Below are 21,107 nucleotides of genomic sequence, written 5' to 3' on the forward strand. Positions count from 1 at the left end.
GCCCCCGGCCGGCGCGGCGCGGCCGCCGCTCGCTGAGGGGTCCCCGCGCCGCTGGAAGGAGAGCCCCGCGAACCCAGGCTCGAAGGACGGAGGGACGGGGAAGGACACCCGGCCAGGCGCCCCCTCGGCGACGCGCCCCCGACTGGGCAGACTCGGCGGCCCGACCAACCGCCCACGCTTGCGCCGCCGCCGGGGCGCGGGCAGCGCGCGGCGCCCCCTTCCGGCGCGGGCGGCGGGTCGGGCCTGTGAGGGCGTCGAAGGGCGCTGGGCCCCCGGCGTGGTCCGGCCAAGCGCCAGGGCCGGGGGTGACCGGAAGGGGCTTCGGGGGCCGTTCAGAAGGCCCGGCAGTGGCGGCACTGGGACACGGCCTGCTTCTCCTCAGAGCGCCTGCCACCCTGGAGGAGGCGGTGAAGGCCTGGCAAAGGGCTGCAGGGGACGCCAGGTCTGAAAGTGACTTCCGTTTCGGCTGTCCGGCTAATACTAATGGAGCCTGTGAGCCAGGTAAGGTGCCAGCCCTTGGGGAAACGGGAAGGAGAAATGGAGACGCCAACCGCGTACGCCTAGGCCTTAGGCCCGAGTCTCCGAAGGCCCAGGGTGCTCGCAGGCGCAGGCGGTGCGAATGCGCTTGCGCACCGCAGGGGCGGGGTTTGCCGGTGCTCCTTCAATGAAGTGACCTTGAGGGAGTGGCTTACCCTCTCTCCTAGGAACCTGTTTGGTCACCTGAATTGAGAGTTGTTTTGAGGGTTAAAATAATGTATGAGTCTCCATGGAGACTGTTAAATGCTTCTTTCCCCACAATTACCCAGTATGAGTTTCTTTGTTGTTTTGTTTGCCTAACTCTGGCATCCCAGCTTTGCAGGCATTTATTCTTCATTTACTCACAGAGCTAGCACACAACTGGACTCATAAAAGGAGGTCACGAGCGATGGAAGAAACGTGACTTCAAACTGTTGCTGTATCTACTATAGCAGAGAGCCTCTTGGCTGGACTCGTGTTCTTCTTCCCCATCTAAGGTAACCCTTAGAAGACTCCATTTGTCAAGGGGGAGGGAGTGGAATGGAAACGTGCAGGCAAACTGTGAGTGGCTCCCAGAGATATGTCTGCATTAGATTTTTGTTCATTTGCAAAGTTAGACACATTCATAGGAGTTTCTTATACTTTTCCATTTCACTCCTTCACATTTTGAAATATCATCAAATACAATACAGATAAAGTCAAAACAATGCTTAATATAACCCTGGCCTCACAGTGTAAATCTCAGTGTCTTCAGTCTGTCCAGCCCGAAGGTGACCTTTGCTTCCAAAGCCTCCTGTGCTTACTTTGCACGTTCACCTTGTGTTGCAATTGTCTTTGATCATCCCACCAGCTTACAAGCTCCTTTTGGCAAGAACTGTTTGTTGCGTTCCTGGAATCTAGCATGGGGCTGAGACAAGAAATACTCACTGAATGAATAAATGAAAGAATGAATTTGATTTCTCTAAAAAGTTAGACTTTAACTTAATAAACTCATCCTTGAAAATTCAATTCATTTTCCAAATTTTCTCTAATTAATGTTTCATATTCATGATGGAAGAAAACTAAACATTTGATTTAAAAACAGCTAGCATATCTAGCTCAGGTGTCTCTTCCTCATGACTCTACTATTCACCCAGGCAGAATTGATTATTTCCTCCTTTACAAACCTTTATTATATAGTCCATCATATCTTGCAATTGTTTACCATTTCTCCTTTCTACCAGAGTGTGAACTTCTTGAAGGCAGGAACTTTTCTCATTTATTTTTACATTCTCAATGCCTAGCACAGTGCTGGACTTTTAGTCAGCAGGCAATAAATGTTTAACAACAGAATAAGTAGATAATCTGACACTATGTCCCTTGTGATGGAAGGAAGGAGTTCATTATAAAATGGTCTTATTATCATTTGGGATTGTTTGATCATCACATGGAATAATGGAGATTTCAGTTAATCCTCTATTTCAGTTCAAAGCAGTATAACCAAACTCTTACAGAGAGCACAGGGTTGTAGATTTGGTAAGTGACTTCTGTTTTCTATTTCACTTGTCCCTCAATCCCTTCCGTGGCTCAGGTCCTTTAATCTTGGATGTCAGGGTGTATCATGTGGCCATTATGGGCTGATCAGAGCCCTTTCCTCCCATCCAGCCTGGTATTTTCAATGTCCCACCACTCCTGTGTCTGGGGTAGGTAGTTTGCTCTGTCTTAAAAAAACAGACCATTTCACTGTGAAGATTAAGCTCCTGCTATATATTTCCCATAATTTATTGAGCAAAATATCTTGAGTTCCATAAAAAAAAATTTCCCTCCTTTTAGGCTTCAGAGGCCCTTGGCTTCCGAAAAGGTGAGAGAGGGAATAATCTTATCCTAATGTAAACATTTAAGAGTTAAAAGAGAAAAGGATAAAGTAAGAGATGAAATGCGTCTGAGAGGTATTGGGAGACTATATTGTGAGTTATTTCAAAATTTTTTTATGGAAACAACATGTAGGGAAATTGGGTAAAACAGATAAATCATATTTATTCCGTGCTACCTTAGACCTCCATATATAGAGAACTCTAAGCAGAAACACAGTATACTTTAGAGTCTGTAGTTTCTTTACACCACTTATTAGCCCTGTTTAAAGATGCTTCCTTAGAAAATTACTGTTCAATAAATATTTTAAAAAAATTATTCAAGTGAGAAATACCCTGTTAAGAGAATGAAAAGACAAGCCAAGAGAAAAGACAGGAAGAAAATATTTGCAAACCACATGTCTGACAAAGGACTTGTACCTACAATATATAACTAAGTACTCTCAAAACTCAACAGTAAAAAAAAAAAGTCCAATTTGAAAATGGGCAAAAGATATGAACAGACATTTCACTGAAGAGGATCTACAAATGGCAAGAAGAACATGGAGAGGTGTTCAACATCATTAGCCATTAGGGAAAAACAAAACCACAATTGTACATCAGTACAAACCTATGATAATGACTAAACTAAAAAACAGCGATAACATCAACACTGACAAGAATGTGGAGAAACTGGATCACTCATTGCTGGTGGGAATGTAAAATGGTACAGCCACTTTTTAAAAACTAAATATGTACTTGCCATATGACCTAGTAATTGCACTCTTGGGCATTTATCCCAGAGAAACGAAAACTTATATTCATGTAAAAACTTGTACACAAATGTTTATAGCAGTTATATTCCTAAAAGCCCAAAACTGGAAACAACCCAAATGTCCTTCAATGGGTAAATGGTTGAACAAACTGTGGTACATTCATGCCATTGGATACAAGTCAGCAATAAAAAGGAAAAGAAATGGACTGTTGATACGTGCAACAACTTGGAGGGCTCTCAGGGAATTATGCTGAGTGAAAAAAAATATATATATCCCAAAAGGTCACATACTGTATGATTTCATTCTTATAATATTCTTGAATCAACAGAAGTATAGAGATAGAGAACAGATTAGTGGTTGCCAGGCATTAGGGATGAGGGGAGAGAAGATAAGTGGCTATAAAGAGGGGAGCATGAGGGAGCCTTGGGATGCAGCTGTTTTGTATCTTGAATGTGGTGATGGTTACATGAAGCTCACAAAGGGGATAAAATTGCACAGAATTAGACACACACACACACGTGCTTATAAAACTGGTGAAATCTGAATCTGTGAATTACACCAATGTCACTTTGCTGGTTTTGATTGTGTACTACAGTTATGCAAAGTCTTGCCATCGGGGAGGACTAGGTGAAAGGTGCCTGGGACTTCCTTGTACATTTTTTGCAACTTTATGTGAATCTAAAATTATTTCAAAATTAAAAGTTTAAAAAAAATTCTATGCAACTCAGATTTTAGTGTCCATAACTAAAGTTTTATTAGAATACACACATACACACACACAAATAATTCAAGACTATGACATTATAGGGGGACAATTAGAGTAGAAAGAGCAAGCCAAGGCAAATTATCTATCCTCTTGTTTCCATATCTGAAAATGAATGTAAGGACACGTGGTTCTGAGGCATGAACTGATGTGAGTCCGGTTAACATGTATGCATTAAATAAATACTTGAGATGCAACAAAACATAGTGGAAAAAGCAAAGGCTTTAGATTTCGAAAGTCCCTGGTTCTTACCTCAGGGTGACGTGGACAGTGAACTTTTCTGAGTTTGTTTCCTCATCTATAAAAATGGAATTTTACTTAACTTTATTATGAAGATTAAATGACCCAATATAGGTAAAAGGTCTACCACAGTAGACATATAATAAATTATAGTTATTTGTAACACTGAATAAAATAAAAACTTAAAACAGTTCTCTTAAAGATTAAAAAATCTTAAACTTTTTAAAAATGAGGTTTATTGAGGCATAAATTACATATAGTAAAACTCACCCTTTTATTGTGCAGTTTGATGATGTTTTGACAAATGTACACAGCTATACATTTGTATATAGTATACAGTATGCATTTGTATACAATGCAAATGCACAGCACCACAAATGTACAAACGTATGCAATCGTAAATGTACCACCACAGCTAAAATAGAAAATATTTGCATTATCCAAATAGTTCCCTTATGCCCTTTTGCAGTCGATCCCCTACCCCCTTCGTGGGTTCAGTCCCTGGCAACCATTAGCAACCACTGTCCCTGGCAACCTCTGTCCCTATAGTTTTGCCTTTTCCAGAACATCATATAGATGGAGTCATACAGTTTGTAGTCTCTTGTGTCTGACTTTCATCACTTAGCATAATGCCTGCGAATTCATCCATGATGTCTGTATCACGTTTATTTTTATTGTTGAATAGTTTTCCATTGTATAGACATACCACCTTAATTCACTAAATAGTGGACTTTCAGGTTGTTTCCAGTTTTTGGTAATCATCAATATAGCTTCTGTAAATATTCATATACATGTCTTTGTGTGGACCTAAGTTTTTATTTCTCTTGGTTAAATACTAGGAGTGGGATTGCTGTGTCATATGGTAAATATATGTTAACTTTATAAGAAACTGTCAAATTATTTTCCAAAATAACTGTCATTTTGCATTCCTACCAACAACATACGAGCTGCTCTGCACCCTCATCAGTACTCGGTATTGTCAGTCTTTTTCATTTTAGCCATTCCTGTGTTCTGTAGTGGTATCTCATTGTGGTTTTAATTTCTATTTTTCTAATGATGTTGAACATTCTTCATGTGCTTTTCTGCCATGATATACCTTCTTTGGTGAAGTATCTGATCAACTCCTTTGTCCATTTTTAAAGGAGTTGTGTGTCACCTTATTTTTGAGTTGTAAGAGTTCTTATATATTGTGGATACAAGTCCTTTATCAGATCTGTGTTCTGCATATATTTTCTCTCAGGGTATGGTTTGTCATTTCATTTTCTTAATAGTGTCTTTGAAGAACAAAGTTTGTAATTTTGATGAAATCAAGTTATTCACATATTCACATATTTTTTTCTTTTCTAGGTGGTAGGTTTTGTGTCCCAAGAAATCTTTGCCTAAAGCAAGGTTAAAAACAAATGTCAAAGTTTTCTTCTAGATGTTTTAGAATTTTAGCTCTTGTATTTAGTTCTGTGATCCATTTTGAATTAATTTTTGTATATGTTGTGAGAGGATTGAGGGTTTTATTTTTGCAAATGGATGTCCAATTATTATAGTGCCATTTGTAGCAAAGACTATACTTTCCTGATTATAAATTACCTTGGCACACTTGCCAAAAATTAGTTGACCATATGTGAGTGGTTCTATTCCTTGACTTTCTATTCTGTTCCACTCTTCTGTATATCTATCTTTATGCCAATACCATGCTATCTTAATTATTGTTGTTTTAAACTGCTTAAAAGTCAACTTTGAAATTAGGTAATATGAGTCCTTCAACTTCGTTCTTTTTCCTCATTGGGCTATTCAAGGTCTTTGCTTTTCCTTATGCATTTTAGAATACACTTATCAATTTCTGCAAGAAAAGATAACCTGTTGGGATTTTTATTAGGACTGCATTGTAGATACAGATCAATTTGAGAATTGATTTCTGAGCAATATTGAGTCTTTCAGTCAATGGACACGGTTTCTTTCTCCATTAATTGAGGTCTTCTTTACTTTCTCTCAGCAATGCTTTGTAGTTTTCAGTGAACAAGTCTTGCACACATTTTGTTAGATTTATCTCTAAGGTTTTCTTGTGTTTTGATGTTATTGTAAATGATTTTTTTTAAATTTTATTTTCCAATTTTTTACTGCTATTATAGCCATATATTTATTTTTGTATATTGACGTTATATCTTGTGACTTTGCTAAGACTTACTTATTAATTCTAGTAGCTTTTTTGGTAGATTCCTTGGCACTTTCCATACAATTATATCATTTATGAATAAAGGCAGTTTTATGTCTTCCTTTCCAATATATATGCCTTTTATTTCTCTTTCTTGCCTCATTGTAATGGCTAAGCCGTCTAATACAGTTTTGAATAGGAATGGTGAGAATGGATACTCTTGTCTTGTTCCTGATTTAGGTGAAACCCTTCAGTCTTTCACCAGTGTGATGTTAGCTATAGGTTTTACTTAGATCCCTTTTATCAGGTTGAGGAAGTTCCCTTCTGTTCCTAGTTTGTTGAGAACTTTTATCATGAAAGGATATTGAATTTTGTCATATACCCTTTCACATTCTATTGAGATGACATGTTTTTTTCTCTTTTTGTTTGTTAAAAAGCTGAATTATTTGACTGATTTTTGAATGTTGAACCAACCTGTATTCCTGCGATAAACCCCACTTAGGTATGATGTATTATCTTTTTTATAATCGTGAATTAAATTTGCTAATATTTTTTACATCTATACTCTTGAATTTTTAAAATTTTTTTCCAATTTTTTCTATAGTAGTAAAATATACATAAAAATTACCATTTTAACCATTTCTAAGTGTACAGTTCAGTGGCATTAAGTACATTGACATTGTTGTGCAACCATCACCGCTCTCTCCAGCACCTTTCATCATCCCAAACTGAAACTCTGTACCATTAAACACTAACTTTTCATTCTACCCATTCCAGCCCCTGCTAACCACTATTCAATTTCTGTTTCTATGAATTTGATTATTCTAGGTATTGCATATAAGTAGAATCATACAATATGTGCCCATCTGTGTCTGGCTTATTTTATTCAGCATAATGTTTTCAAGATTCATCCATGTTATAGCATGTCTCAGAATTCCCTTCCTTTTTAAGGCTGAAAAATATTCCATTGTATGCATATACCACATTTTGTTTATCCATTCATCCATTCATCAATGGACATTTGGGTTGTTTCCACCTTTCAGCTATGTGAAAAATGCTGCTATGAACATTGGTGTACATATATCTGTTCAAGTCCTTGCTTTCAATTCTTTTGGGTATATACTAGAAATGGAATTGCTGGATCATATGATAATTCTATGTTTAATTTTTTGAGGAACCCTCATGCTATTTTGTATAGCAGGTACACCATTTTATATTTTCAGTAGCAATGTACTGTTCCAGTTTCTCTAAATCCTCACCAACACTTGTTATTTTCTTTGTGTGTCTGTGTGTGTATGTGTTTTAATAATAGCCATCCTAATGAGTGTGAAGTGCTGCTCATGGACTTTTGCATCTATTTTCATAAGAGACACTGGTCTGTAGTTTTATTTTTTATAAATGGATTTAAGCATTCTAGACAATAAGTAAAACGAATGAGAAGTCAAGGATGTTCTGAGGTTTCTTGGCTGCAGTACTGGGTTTGTAGCACAACAGAAAATCCTGGAGGAAGAGCAGATTTTAAAGGGTAGGGAGGAAGGATTATTATAAAAAATACTGATTTAATATTGGGAAATTTGAGCTCATAAGGACTGTGGCCCAACCTGATATATAGTTGGCAACTGAGAAAACATGACTAAAGCTTGAGAAATGAGTAACGATCAGAAACACAGACGATGGTAACATCTACCATTTACTGAGTGCCAATTATATACTTGGGAATTACCAGCCTAAGTGCAGGAGCTGAAGTCACAAAAATGTGTGGCTCTTCTTAGAGAGAGTGAAAATTGAGAAGAGGGCCAAGAAGAGAATGTTGAAGAACCAAAATTTAAGGACTTGGCAGCAAAGAAACAGCAAATAGAGACTGAAAAGTAGTAATGAAAAATATAAGTGACAGGAGGGATAGTGTAGTGGAAATCAAAGTAAAACATGATATCCAAAAAGGGCGAATTTTCCAATGTTTAAAGTAATTCTAATTTATTTTCCTCTTCTATCCTTAGCCAGTGAGCATGTCTATCACTGTAATTATTAGTTATCCATCTTTTTAATCAGAGCAGAACTGGGTAACAGGGAATATGTATAAAATAAAATTTATAGCGACAAGGTATGAGTGTCCTTTTTGCTAATATTTCAAATCTGACATTATAAATTAGGCCACTTTTTATTTCAATTGTGAAAAGATTAAGAATTAAAAATCATCTCTAAATTTACCATTTTAAGTCAAAAATGCACCAAGACAAAACAAAACCCTTAACAACCAATTAGGCATTTTAAAACATTTATTTTAAAAATCAGAATAATGCACTATATTTACTCACATATATTCCTGTTACCAGATATTTTCAGCAGACAGACATCTTTAAGCATCTTCATCTGCTTTTATCAAACGTTCAAAGTGGCTCCTGCTGCTGCTGACAATCACAGCAGCCTGTTGGGGGTAAAGTATGGGGAGAGAAAAATAATCATGTATTCCTCAAAACTCAGAAATAATAAAACACTTGAGTGGGTAAAATGTGCATTTTTATGGTATCAGTGAAGGCCAAAAGAGTAATTTAATTTCCATATACACTCTAAAATGAAGAATACAAACTCATTTCTTATTTATTAACTATTAATCAATTAACCAAATATTTTGTATTATTTAAAACTATCAAATTCTAGATTTTTGTGGAATTATAGCCATTAAACTGATGCAGATAATACTTCTTAAAATTATAACTACACGTTTAAACACACATGATCTTTTGAAAATGCAGTTAAGCACTTAATATGGTAAAGAATGTCATGAAATCAAGTGTTATTGACCCAACTTAATTATTCTGAAGGTAGACAGAAAATTGCATATGACTTAATCGTGTGTACATAAATGTTTTTCTCTCTCCACCCCCAAAAATCTCTGAATTCAACAAATACTTTTTAATTGGCGTCTATTGAAGTTTATAAGAGATACAGAGATGTATTACTTGCTTGCAAGCAGTTCATCCTGTATAGGGGAAGTAGGTATACATCCATACATACAGACAGACATACATCCGCAGTAGGGGAAACTAGGGGAGCACGGAGGTGCTGAAGATGTTGAAGTCTTCAGAGATCATTCTAGATATTAAAGTAGGACTTAACCAGCGAAAATGAAGATGAATGGTGGTAGTGACGGGAGGAAAGTTAGGTGGCGAGCACAGCATGAATACTGCATAAAAAGGAGCCACGTGAAGAGCATCTCCAGAGAAATAAATGGAGCAGTGCATTTGCAAGGAGGTAGAGTGCAGGTATGCAGTGAAATGGAAAGGTTAGAAAAATGGGTTGAAGTCAGATTGAGAGGGTCTTGGATATAGTATTAAAGATTTTAATTTTTATTGTGTGTGTATGAAGAAGTTGAAGGTAAGAATATGGGGTGATGTGCCCAGAGTTGCCTGCAGGAAGATAACTCTGCTACTCAGTGAAGGATGGATTTCTGGGTGAGACAGGCTAGCCATATACAAAGTTTGTATTACACTTTAATGCCTGAATAAACTTTCCCCAATCTTGAAATATAAGAAATTAATTAAATCCAAGAAAAAACAAATCCCAATAAATTTTTTAAAAATTCCCATTTTTTTCACATCAATATAATGGCACCCTTCAAGTTTATGCAAGTTAAGATTCTAGGGTTCAATCACTTAATCTTATAAAGAAACAGAAATCAAGAGAAGTGAAGGGACTTGAGCACAGATACAATCCTTTGTCAGAAGTAGAGCCTAAAATAGGATAAAGGTCTTTAGAATTCACGTTCAGTCTTTCCTCCACATGACCTAGCATTTAATAATTATATTTGTTTGGTAATTATCTTTAAAGAGTCTCAGTTTAAATGGGGAGAAAAGAATCGAATATTTCCCCCCCCAATTTTTTTAACCATCAAGTATTAAAATTAAAAGATTTTTCTTATGGAGGACCTGAGGGAATCTGTTTTCATGAACATATAACTATTTCAATTGTAAATAAATGATTGTGCTTGAGAATTTGAAGATGATGGAACAGCAAATATTTTTACATTTAAAACCTCCCTGAATTTATTTCCTTTTTTTCTTAGCAAAGTGAAAGAAATGTCAGACTAGTCTTGTGATAGTCACAGATTCTTAAAATAATGAAGACTAAATTAGTTAATTCATTATATAGTTATATATAACTATAATCAATTTTGGTTGAGGATTCAACAGCAAAGAAATGCTATTAATAAGAGTAGAGATTTATATAAAAACAAGGCATGGTCTTATCCACTACTAGCTTATAATCAAATAGTATTTGCAACACTTGATAAAGACACATTCCTTACTAAAAGCAAATTTAAGGTTATCTCTTTATTTAGATATATATGCTAATTCACTGATACATATAAAGAACAAAGAACTGTATATAATTAAAAATAAGAATATATATATTTTTTAATGAGAAAAAAATCATTTGAGGAGAGAAAAAAATGTGGAAGCTAAGCAAAAGAAACTTAGATATTAAGTGTTATCAATACCAAGCTGCAGATAAATATCACATACAGTAGTAGTATTAATAAGAAAGTGAGATTGAAATGGTTAAGTCTTTCAGTATGGACACAAAATTACTAAAAGTTTTATTCCTTTTTATTTACTTTGGATTATTTTGGAGAGGAACAAGATGATTTCAAGTTGATAAAAATAAAGCAAAGTTCCAAGATACATTAATGAATGATTTCACTGGAAAAGTATTAATGTGATGAGATACATGTGTTGGCCATACAGGATTTGGTCAGATTATGGACGGTCTTAACGTTCAAGCTAAAGCATGGTGACTCCCTTCTGAAATTGATGATAAAGGCTATTCAAATTCATTTAAAATGTATAAGACAAAAAAATGCCAGAAAAGAAAAAAATCTGTTTTTGGAAGACTCAAGAGCATTGGACTGGGTTGTTGTGAAGATGACATAAGGCATTTTACTCGATACCTAACTAGTGTGCAATAACTGTCGGTTGTAATAATAATGAGGAGATCTGTCTTTTTATCATGGCTCTGCTACTAAGTAACTTATGAGCATGAACAACTCTACTTCTCTGGGCTTCAGTTTCCTAACATGTAAAATGAGAGGGTTAAACCAGGTGATCCCAAGGCGTCACTTCAGGTTAAAAAATTCCAATTATTCATGTTCAATCTAGATACCAAGGAAGAGTCTCAGTACTTAAGCAATGTTTTCCCCCCAAGCCTCTCAAAGAGTAAAGCTAAATAAATTTTTTCATAGTCCAGTTTGCATATAATTATTTTGATCCAAACTTGACTTAATTTTAAAAATTCTAAAACATAAAAAACCAAAAGTTCCCCAAATGATTCCAATGCAGAACACTTGGGAAGTTAAGTACATGATATTATTTTAAATATATTTAACAACTCAATTCATACAGATTGACAAATGCAATGGAAAAGTAGACCACCTAAAGATTTTAAGAGATTAAAGTCCACATTCTTCAAATTCTATAGAAAAACAATAAGCCACTGTGTATTAGTACATCACATTAAAATATGTTTTAAAGTATACCTCCTCTCTGAAATGGCAGTGATTATGTATTAGTGCAGCCACAGAGCACTTGTAAACTTTTTTCTGTTCAACATCATCCATGTCCAAGATAAATCCTATTTGGTCAGGTCCAAGGTCTTTCTTGGATCTGAGTTTTTTGAATTTTCCTATTTTGACAGTTACAGCCTCAACCCATAACTGTAGCCGTCCATCCAGAAATGCCCATTGTCTGAGGTTGGGCAGCAGGTGGTATATAGGTGAATCTGAAGAAATCTTTCACCTTTCTAAAATAATAAAAGGGATGTGATTCAGTGATTGGAGACAAAACTGTATACCATGGACAGTTTATAGTTATCACGTTTAGGCAGAAAGCTTTGTCAAAATGAACAAGACTCAGGCTAGAGACAACTCCAGTGTGACTCCTGATCCTCTTTCTCTCTAGGGCCCTTAGTGTTAGGGAAGGGGACATAAAAAGGTTGCATGTCAGAATTGGTTGACTTCCTCTCAGCCTTGCTTTTAAGATGCCACTGGAAGGCTGATGACAACAGAAGTTGTTTTATAAAAAGGACCTATCCACTGGAGCTTTAATCAATTAAGTTGCATTTTTTTATATATTGAGATTCTTGAGAGCTAGCAACAAATCCAACTTGTAAGGGGATATGTAACAAAGTAAATACTCTTCTCTGTTTTCATCAAGATTCAGAGTCTGCGGCTGTCGAGAAGTCCTTAGCACGTGGAGTGCTAACCAGTGAACACAGATCTAACTCATGATGGGGCACTGAAAGAAAGCAGCTTCTTTCCTTGAAATTCAGACATCATCTCAACTTGATTTTTTTTCATCCTCCTTGCAAGAAAAGGTGCATCAACTTTCTTCAACACTAGGGAAATTCAAAATGTTTATTCATGAATTTGCATTCACCTTCATTTAATTTACAGTATGTATACTCGAACAACAGAAAAGTGAATTATCAAATTTCAATTGTAAATACTGACATAGATTAAATATATATTTCTTAATCACTATGTATGTATGAATTCTCCCACGTTCCTGTTGTTTACTCCAGGTCTGAGATGCTGTCTCCCTCTGGCACTCCTCTAAGCAGGCTCTTCAGCATAGAATAGCATCTCAAAGGTCAAGTCTTCTCCTCCAAGGTAAGTGGTCAGGATTCAACTCTTCTCTAGAAAATGCTGTGCTGGGTCTCATCTTGTGTGATCCAACCAGATTGCTTTTGAACAAAAAGAGGAGTCAAAGAGAACTCGGGTTTCCAGAGAAAAATAAAGTGCTGCCCCCTATAAATCACAGTCTCTGTGGAGTAAGGTGTCTTCCTAAAGAGGTAGAAATAATAGGGGCGGTGTGTTGCAGATGCCCATATTTCAATGACACTGAACACTGTATCTTTAAGGGCTGCATCTTTAAGGGCTTAAAATGGACTGACTCCACTCATCTCTCTGATTTTTTCATAAGTAAGCCAGAACACCAGTGACCAAGGGGTCTGAAAGATTAACCAAAGAAGTTAGTGCATATTTCAAAGCAATTATAGATATTCTACACATATACATACACATCTTTGAATGATGAAGTCATTTTGAATCCACTTAGGCTGAAAACAAATATTTTGGCATTTTGCCTTTGTAAAGCACTTTATAATTTACAAAGCTTTTTCATGTCTTACATTTCTCACAGATTTCTCTGCACAATTTACAATAGAAAGGAAAGCTGTTGATATCCCTATTTCACAGATGAGGACACTGAGGCTTAGCAATCAAATGCCTGTTAGCATGTTGTGGAGGTAGACCATGGGCTTCTAGCTTCCATTCCACAGTTCTTTTTACTGAACCATTACTGGCTAAAAGGGTAGGGCTCAGCATGCCTGAATTCTAGGCGGGGCTCCTCTACTTGTAGTTTTATATGAAGCATGACAAGGAGGCACTTAAGAACTTGAAAGTGAAGATAAAACATTATCTTTTAAAAGTTACTTCATAAAACCAACACCTGATATTATCACAAAATGGATATAAAAATTCACATTAGAGAAAAGAGCTTCCAGCTCAGAAAGAGTTGACTAACTTGAATGAACGTGTAGCTGTACCAAAAGGAATTATATATAAGGGGATGAGTTTTATTCAACAATAGAAGATATAAATGCTACAGACACAGAGGAAAATCACAGAGTAAACATTGGAATTAACCATCAGAGACAGAGCGTCCTGGATCCAGTTCCTGTCTGGTTTAGTTCATAGGTGATGGGTAATGTTGATCAGAGAGAAACTCTATCATATTAGAAAAATAAGCTTAAGCAACTAGATGTAAAAATTATTTGGTTAGAGAGTTTGTAAAGTAATATGCATGTCATATATGTTTGGAAATAGTGAGCATGTTATATTGGTAGATGAGAATTTACTAAATAGTGGATTTAGGAGAACACATCTTGGTCAGTTAGATGTATGAAGACATAGACAAAATAAAGAATCTGAAGCTGTGACAATACAATATTCTTGTGACAACAAAAATGAGTGAGCCAAGGATATAACTGTAATCGGATCAAGGAGCAGAGGTCTTAGTTAAGAATGGACTATGCAATCATTCCTAATAGCTCTGATAATCAGACTTTCTCCTCATGTTAATGACATAGCAACTAAACTATATGGAAATGAAATAAATATTAATCAGGGATTGAGCAAAGCTACCTCTACTTAGTGGATGGGATTGGGATGGAGTTTAGCTGGGTTTTGAATAGAATTTAAGGAGGGAGATCATATAGCCAAATAACATGGGTAGTCTATAAATGGGATATATTGAGCCTCTGTGCAGGGGCTCATGTGGGTAGTGCACGTTTACTTCTTTTTTCCTCACTGGCACAGTTGTACCACTGAAAATGATCCAAGTGTATGTGAACTCATGTTTTCTTCTCTGATCTGCCTGCTGCCGTAACTACTGGTGGAGTCCTTCTTCATGCCTATTAACTGTGGAGTTGAACACAAAGGGCTCATGGGTTGATACTCTTAAATATTAAGTTTACAAATAAGCTCTTCCTGTTGTTATTCTGTGTTCAGCAAGCAACCTTCTGATTATAACTTGGTTCCCCACATAACTTGAATTTAGGAGGAAGCATGCTGTCTTCAGCATCTGGGTCACTTGCTAAGTGTGTTTCTCCATGTGAATGAGCCGATATTGTGGTCTAATCATCAGTTTTTATGAGTTCAGCTGAAGTGAATCTGTATTTGCAAGGTCAGTTTACTTGGAAGTGTTCATGAGTCAGGTTTTTAAGCTCCATGTCATGCAGTGTGGCAAATCAACAAGGCAGTGCCACCCTGGTGATCTTTGGTAGTTAGCCAGTCTTTCTGTGGTAATCTCTCTCCATCACCCCACACTGTCTCTTTTCTTTTAAAACTTCTATAACTAGCTGTAGGATTTAGAGAAACTCAGTATTCTGTATTAGGAGCATGGGTTTAGAGTTGAACAGACCTGCAGTCAGTTCCTAGCTCTGCCACATTCTAGCTATATGAACTTGAGCAAGTTTCTTATACTCGGAGCCATGGTTTTCTCATCTGAAAAATGAGGCTAACACCACCTGTTTTACTAGGTTCTTGTAAGACTTTAAAAAAATAATGTGTGTAAAGAGCTTAGCACAGTGCTGGTCACGTATTAAGTATTCAATTTTTTTTTTTTTTTGGTCATTTATACTTCTTGAGTCTCATGGATAAAGAAAATGGGTTGACTAAGTGGTCTCAGTATTCCTTTGTACTTGAATATCCTCCCTGCCCCTCACCCCTCCTGACCCTGATTTTGTTTTTCATCAATGGTCTCACCCATCCTCACGGTCTCCCACACTAGAAACCTATAAGTCCCATTTCCTTCTTTCCCTCTCTCACCTTCTACATATAATCAGTTACTAAGTCCTGTGGAGTTAACCATAAATGTCCCTAGAATCTATCTTCTTTCCATTTCTACAAGCATCTCCTGGCTAGACCACTGCCAAAACTTCCTTTTCTGTCCTAGCTTTCAATGTATCTTCTGTATTGCTGCCAAAGTAATCTTGTCCCCAAACAAATCTTAGCACATTGCTTCCACATTTAAGTAGCTGCTTGCTCACTATAGGGTTACACCTATACTACCAAACTCACCCCACAAGGTCCTTCTCAACGTAGTCCTTGAGTACCCCTCTAGGACTCTCTCCCACCACCTCCCCCGAGGACCTATTCTCCAGCCACACTGAATTGTCTGTGGTTCTCCAAACATACGAGGCCCACACATGACCTGACGCCTATGCTCATGTTGCCCCCTCATGCTTTTCTTGACAAACACCTACTGATCCTCCAAAGCTCATATCAAATGTCACCTCTGTGAAGGCTGCTGTTTCTTCCCAAACAGCTAAAGCCAGTTTCACTCCACTGTCCGTGTTTCCACAGCGTTTTGCTCATACCACTGGCGGAGCACTAACATAACCTCCTCACTAAGACCATGTCCTCTGGAGTCAGACTGCGTGGGCTGGACGCCCTGACTCCATTAGTTCATAACCACCTAACCTGGCCTGGTTATTGAAACTCTTTAAGCTTTTGTTTCCTCCTCTATAAAAGAGAGAGAGGAGAGTAACCTACTAAAAAGATTGTTGGGAGAATTCAATGAGGTAAGCCATAAAAATGATTAGCACAGTGTTGGCCATATACCAAGTAAATCAGTAACATTAGCTTTATTATTTCTGTATAAATATTTGTATTATTTCTGTATAAATATACTCCAACTATTCCCTCTACCTAGAATGTTCCTTTCTGCTCTTTTTACCTGGCTAAGTTATACTCACTCTTCAAATTTCAATTCAAAAGTCCATTTTCCAAGGAGATTTTCTTCATCTCCCAGCCTAGGCTGCACTTACTTGCTATATCTTTCCAGAGCAGCATGCACTTTCCCCCTACCATTCCACACTTATCCACTGTTTTCCCTCACCCAGACTAGAAGCTCCAGCAAGAGAGCAGGGGCTGAGACTCTTCTGTTCATCCCAGAGCCAGGCATTTAGTACAGGGCTCTCCAGCGAGTAGGTGCTCAGTTCATATTATTGTATTGGATTGTGTAAAGTATTGATTGTTGGAATGTCTAGACCTATAACTCATTCATTCTTTCAAATATTTTCTAACTTACAAAATACTTGAGTACCTTGTTTTTATTACATTTGTTATATTACTTAAATAAGTCTATCTAATTCTACATCTTAGTTCACTTCAGTAAAAAATCCAAATGAAATAAAAATGACATAATGCTTTCTTACTAAGCAGAGCTTTGTGCTAATAAGTATTAATTGGTAACGCAACATTTGCCATTAAAGTAACAGATTTTGTTTGAAACAGTAACATTTTCATAATAATGGTCTCTGGTATAAAATCTGTATACCTGTCTCCAGCTACAAAATTTTGGCTAAATAGACTACTAAAGGGTTTATATGGCAGAAAATCTATCCACTGGCATTATAACAACAGAATATCAACCTATTCATTTCTGGATGGAACTGAATTATTTTTACCTTAATCTACCAAGGAAGGTAATATGACTCTGAGGAGAGGTAAAAGAAAACAAAAGAGATATAAAAAAGAAACAAAGAAGTGTGGTTTGGGGGCAGGGCCATGCCAAACACCAGAAGAGAAAAGGGAAAATATTTACAGATTAAAAGTAATTTAAGTACAAAGAAAACAAAAACCAAGGAAGGAAAAAACCTAACTTTACCATTCGCAGCCAAGATGGTAAAAAGCCTTTATATAGACTCATGAATCCTTCTCCTTGAACAGCCTGTATCAAGCAGTCAGTTGATGATTTATACAAAAGTCCCCTAAAAAGGAAGCAAAACAATTTTATTAAATTTCTTGTGTATAAATGATGTATAAATAAAATATAAATAAAAAACAGTTTAAGGAAACTTCTGATAAGTTAAATATTTTCTGCTAGTTTAGAACAGATAATATTTGTGGTTTTGTATATATAGATCACCTCTTAAGTTTAAAGATATTTTCAAAGTTGACTCTTCTGATTCATCCCACCCTCGGTTTTATACTTAGAATTCACTCTACCTGATCTCTTCCAGAGAGAACATACTGTTTTATATCAAATCAAATTCTCCATGTTACCTGTAAGTCATAAGCTTCTGAAGAAAGTGCTTTGTAAATTCTCAGCAGAGTATGTTTTCAAAAACTCTTTGGAAACAATAAAGTCACAATAAATACCTTGTGTCTAAATAATATGATGGTTAAATCAGCTTATTTCCCTAAAAATGCACAGTACTTTTCCATCAGACAAAGAGCAGGTAATTGCATAAAAACAATTTCCTGGTTGAACACATAAACACACAAATACATTTCTATCAAGAATAAATACAGGGAAGCATCTCTAAAGAACAGTATTACAACAGACATTCAAACACATGGATACTGAAGACTTTCTATGTACCTTCCTTGTTTATCTCGTGGTTGATTCATTATTCGGCTTTTGATGACATCAGCTGGTGTTCCCAGAATAGAAGCTACCAGTCCAGAACAAAAACTATAGATACAAATAAATAAAATTTAAAGATAATATGTAGCAGTTTCTAAATCTTAAGGGAATTTGATATTGAGAAGGAATGGAATACCAAATATATTACTATGATATTCTTCATAATAATGCTCTTTTAGCTTAAAATCAATGCTAAATTAATTCATTAAAGAGGTACAAAAAATTAAAACAAAAAGAATGTCAGTCAACAAATATACACTGAACACCTACTGGTGCCAGGCACTCTTCTAGGCAGTGAACAAGACCGATAAGATCCTTCCCTCAAGGTACTTTCACACTAGTTGGGGAGAGGCGGAGGAGAAAGGAAAAACTGCAGATGCTGGTAAGTGCTATGAAAAAAATTAAATGGGGTAGTGTGATACGGAGTAACTGGGTGTCACCAGTTACAGAAAGGCTGTTGGGGTGACAGAAGAACTGAGACCCAACTGGTAAGAAGGAAGTGTCTATGTGCAGACCTGGAGGAAGAGTGTTGCAGGCAGAAGGAACAGCACCTTAAAAGCCTGAGTCAGGAGTACTGTTGGTGTGCTTAAACGACAGAAAGCAGCATCCTGAAGGAGTGAGAGGCCAGCCAGATGAAAGACTAAAGAAGCAGGAGAGATGAGCCCATGCAGGCTATTTAAGGAGTCGGATTTTATTCTAGATGTGAAGAGAAGTCATTGAGAGGATATTAAGCAGGGGAAATCACATAATTTGGTCAACATTTAACAAAAAATTCACTCTGGCCACGGTTTAAGCCTCACTTCACTAAGCTATTCCATTTGAATATTACAACCTTACCTTCTTCTCTCCATCCTAAAAGATCTTTCTAAAATACAAGTCTAATTATGTCATTTTTCCTACGTAAAACCATCCAGGGCTCATTCCCTATTATCAGATTTAGCTCATACTTCTGGCCATGTCATATACATCACTCCAAGGTGGCATCTCTCTTTGCCCATTAGGCTCTAACAACACAACTAAGTAGTTCTCTGTACTTACCACACTATGCAACACCTCCATGCCTTTAATTCTTCCATTTGGAATGTCCTGCACGCCATCTAATTGGAAAATTCCTGTTTTTCCTTCAATCTATGCTCAGGCATAAGGTTTGATGAGTTTCTGCTTATCCCTTCTTTCTTTACCCAACAAGGTTAATCACTCCTTGGAAAAGGCTTCTTGTAAATTACTCAAAACAGGCAAAATGGATGCCGTCAACCTACTGCAGAGTAAATCAAGATTTTGTAAATGAGTAATTAAAAAGTTAAGAAATCATGAGCAGTTTATTGTGTACGTGAGCATGAGAGAGGCAATACTGCAATATGATCAAAATTCCATAAACTGAAAACCCATTAACTGCTTTAAACTTTTCTAGGAGAAAGACGTGATGAGAAGAAGGTGGTCAACCTGAATCACAGAAAATGGGAGGCCCAACTCTATGGCAGTTGAGTCCATAGACTGGGGTCATGGAAGTCTGAAGAATAGCTCACGTTTGGCTAATGGAAAGCTAGAAAGGAAAATTGTGGAGAACTTTTATGTCCTTTTGGCACATCAGATACCTCACAAAGATGAGCACTGCTGAATTCTGTGCCAAGACTTTTGAAGTCTCTGAGGGCTCTGTGGTAGGAAGTTGAACTGCATTAGGCATCTTCATACTCTCTCTTACTCTAAACTGCTGTAGCAGAAAGTACCCAGGCTGTTTCTACCTCTTTCAGGTCAGGATTTAAAATTCAAAGGAGAAAATCACTTTAGAACTATTTGAATTCAAGAGATGGAACCCACATAACCTGTTTACATATTCCAGCAAATGACCCAACTGTGTATAACTCTTCTTGGGTCTCTGTCCACATAACAGGCATTGCCTCTGTGGAAAGAACTTGTTGTTCCGCCGTATATATTCCAGTAGATGCAGACTGCTGCTCTTTTTATGTTCTCTCCTGCTTGTTCAGATTCTTTAAAAGTCAAATTTTTATATCACTGATTTTAATATACCTTCACATTTTCACACAGAAATGTCTCAACTAACACAAAATTCACCAAAGTTCTAAAACTATCTACCAGAAACAGCATACAAAACTAATCGAGAGGTAAGGGAAAGCAAAGAAATAGGGTAGAAAACAGATACATAGCTTTCCCCTCTTTGCCCAAAAGATTGGAAGGACACACTACATTGTTACTTGTTCACTTGCATCAGAGAGACTGGGTGCCAGCTCAGCTTCACATATAAATGGCAAGAGAGGAAATTACTTCTACCAGAATGTTAATATTAATAAATTCTATTTTTAAAATGTGGGTAGCCCTCATAATTGGTTATTAGAGAATTTTTTTTAATCTGTATACTAACCACATCAAGAACCCCTTTCAACAACTGTAGGCCCCATATGACACATGGAGACTTGAGAATGCAACTGCCAATGGCCTCATCTTATCAAATTGTTTTGAGGACATAGTGTGAACTGGATAGACTTCTTTAAAAAATAAATATTAAAAGAGAGCAAATAATGTTTTATAGAGCCCTCAAGTAAGACGGTATCTAGAGTCAAAGTGAGAAGATGGAGCAATCAAAGGAATATGGATTTCACCAAGCTACTGGTGTGATAATGGACGTTGCTGCTTTTTGCTAATGACCTTTATCACTCCTGGCTAGTAATACCCCCAAAATGAAGCCCAGGACACAGCTAAAGTGATAATAGACAGAGACTGATTGGGCAAGTCTTTGGTTCTCTCCAGGAAACCAAATGGCTATCTGCAAGTCTAGTTTAAAACATTCCACCAGCACTATGTCAGAATCAGCGATCCTCTTCAACATCA

The 21,107-nt window shown here is 36.9% G+C and overlaps 1 protein-coding gene across 9 annotated transcripts in view; it reads right to left on the reverse strand.

Moving 5' to 3' along the window:
* Positions 1-8,528: 8,528 nt before the first annotated feature.
* Positions 8,529-21,107, reverse strand: part of SLC25A27 (solute carrier family 25 member 27) — a 28,853-nt gene continuing 16,274 nt past the window's right edge. For 2 of the 9 annotated variants that reach the window (XM_058554201.1, XM_058554207.1), the window contains exons 7-9: positions 18,216-18,308; positions 17,499-17,601; positions 12,666-13,275 (exon numbers count right to left, since the gene is read on the reverse strand). In XM_058554201.1, the coding sequence (XP_058410184.1) occupies positions 13,204-13,275; positions 17,499-17,601; positions 18,216-18,308 (268 nt within the window). In that variant the 3' untranslated portion in view covers positions 12,666-13,203. The other 7 variants (XM_058554202.1, XM_058554206.1, XM_058554204.1 and 4 more) reach the window with 7 other exon arrangements.

This window comes from Diceros bicornis, chromosome 14 (genome assembly GCF_020826845.1).
Source record: "Diceros bicornis minor isolate mBicDic1 chromosome 14, mDicBic1.mat.cur, whole genome shotgun sequence".
In the NCBI taxonomy this organism is placed as follows: domain Eukaryota; kingdom Metazoa; phylum Chordata; class Mammalia; order Perissodactyla; family Rhinocerotidae; genus Diceros; species Diceros bicornis.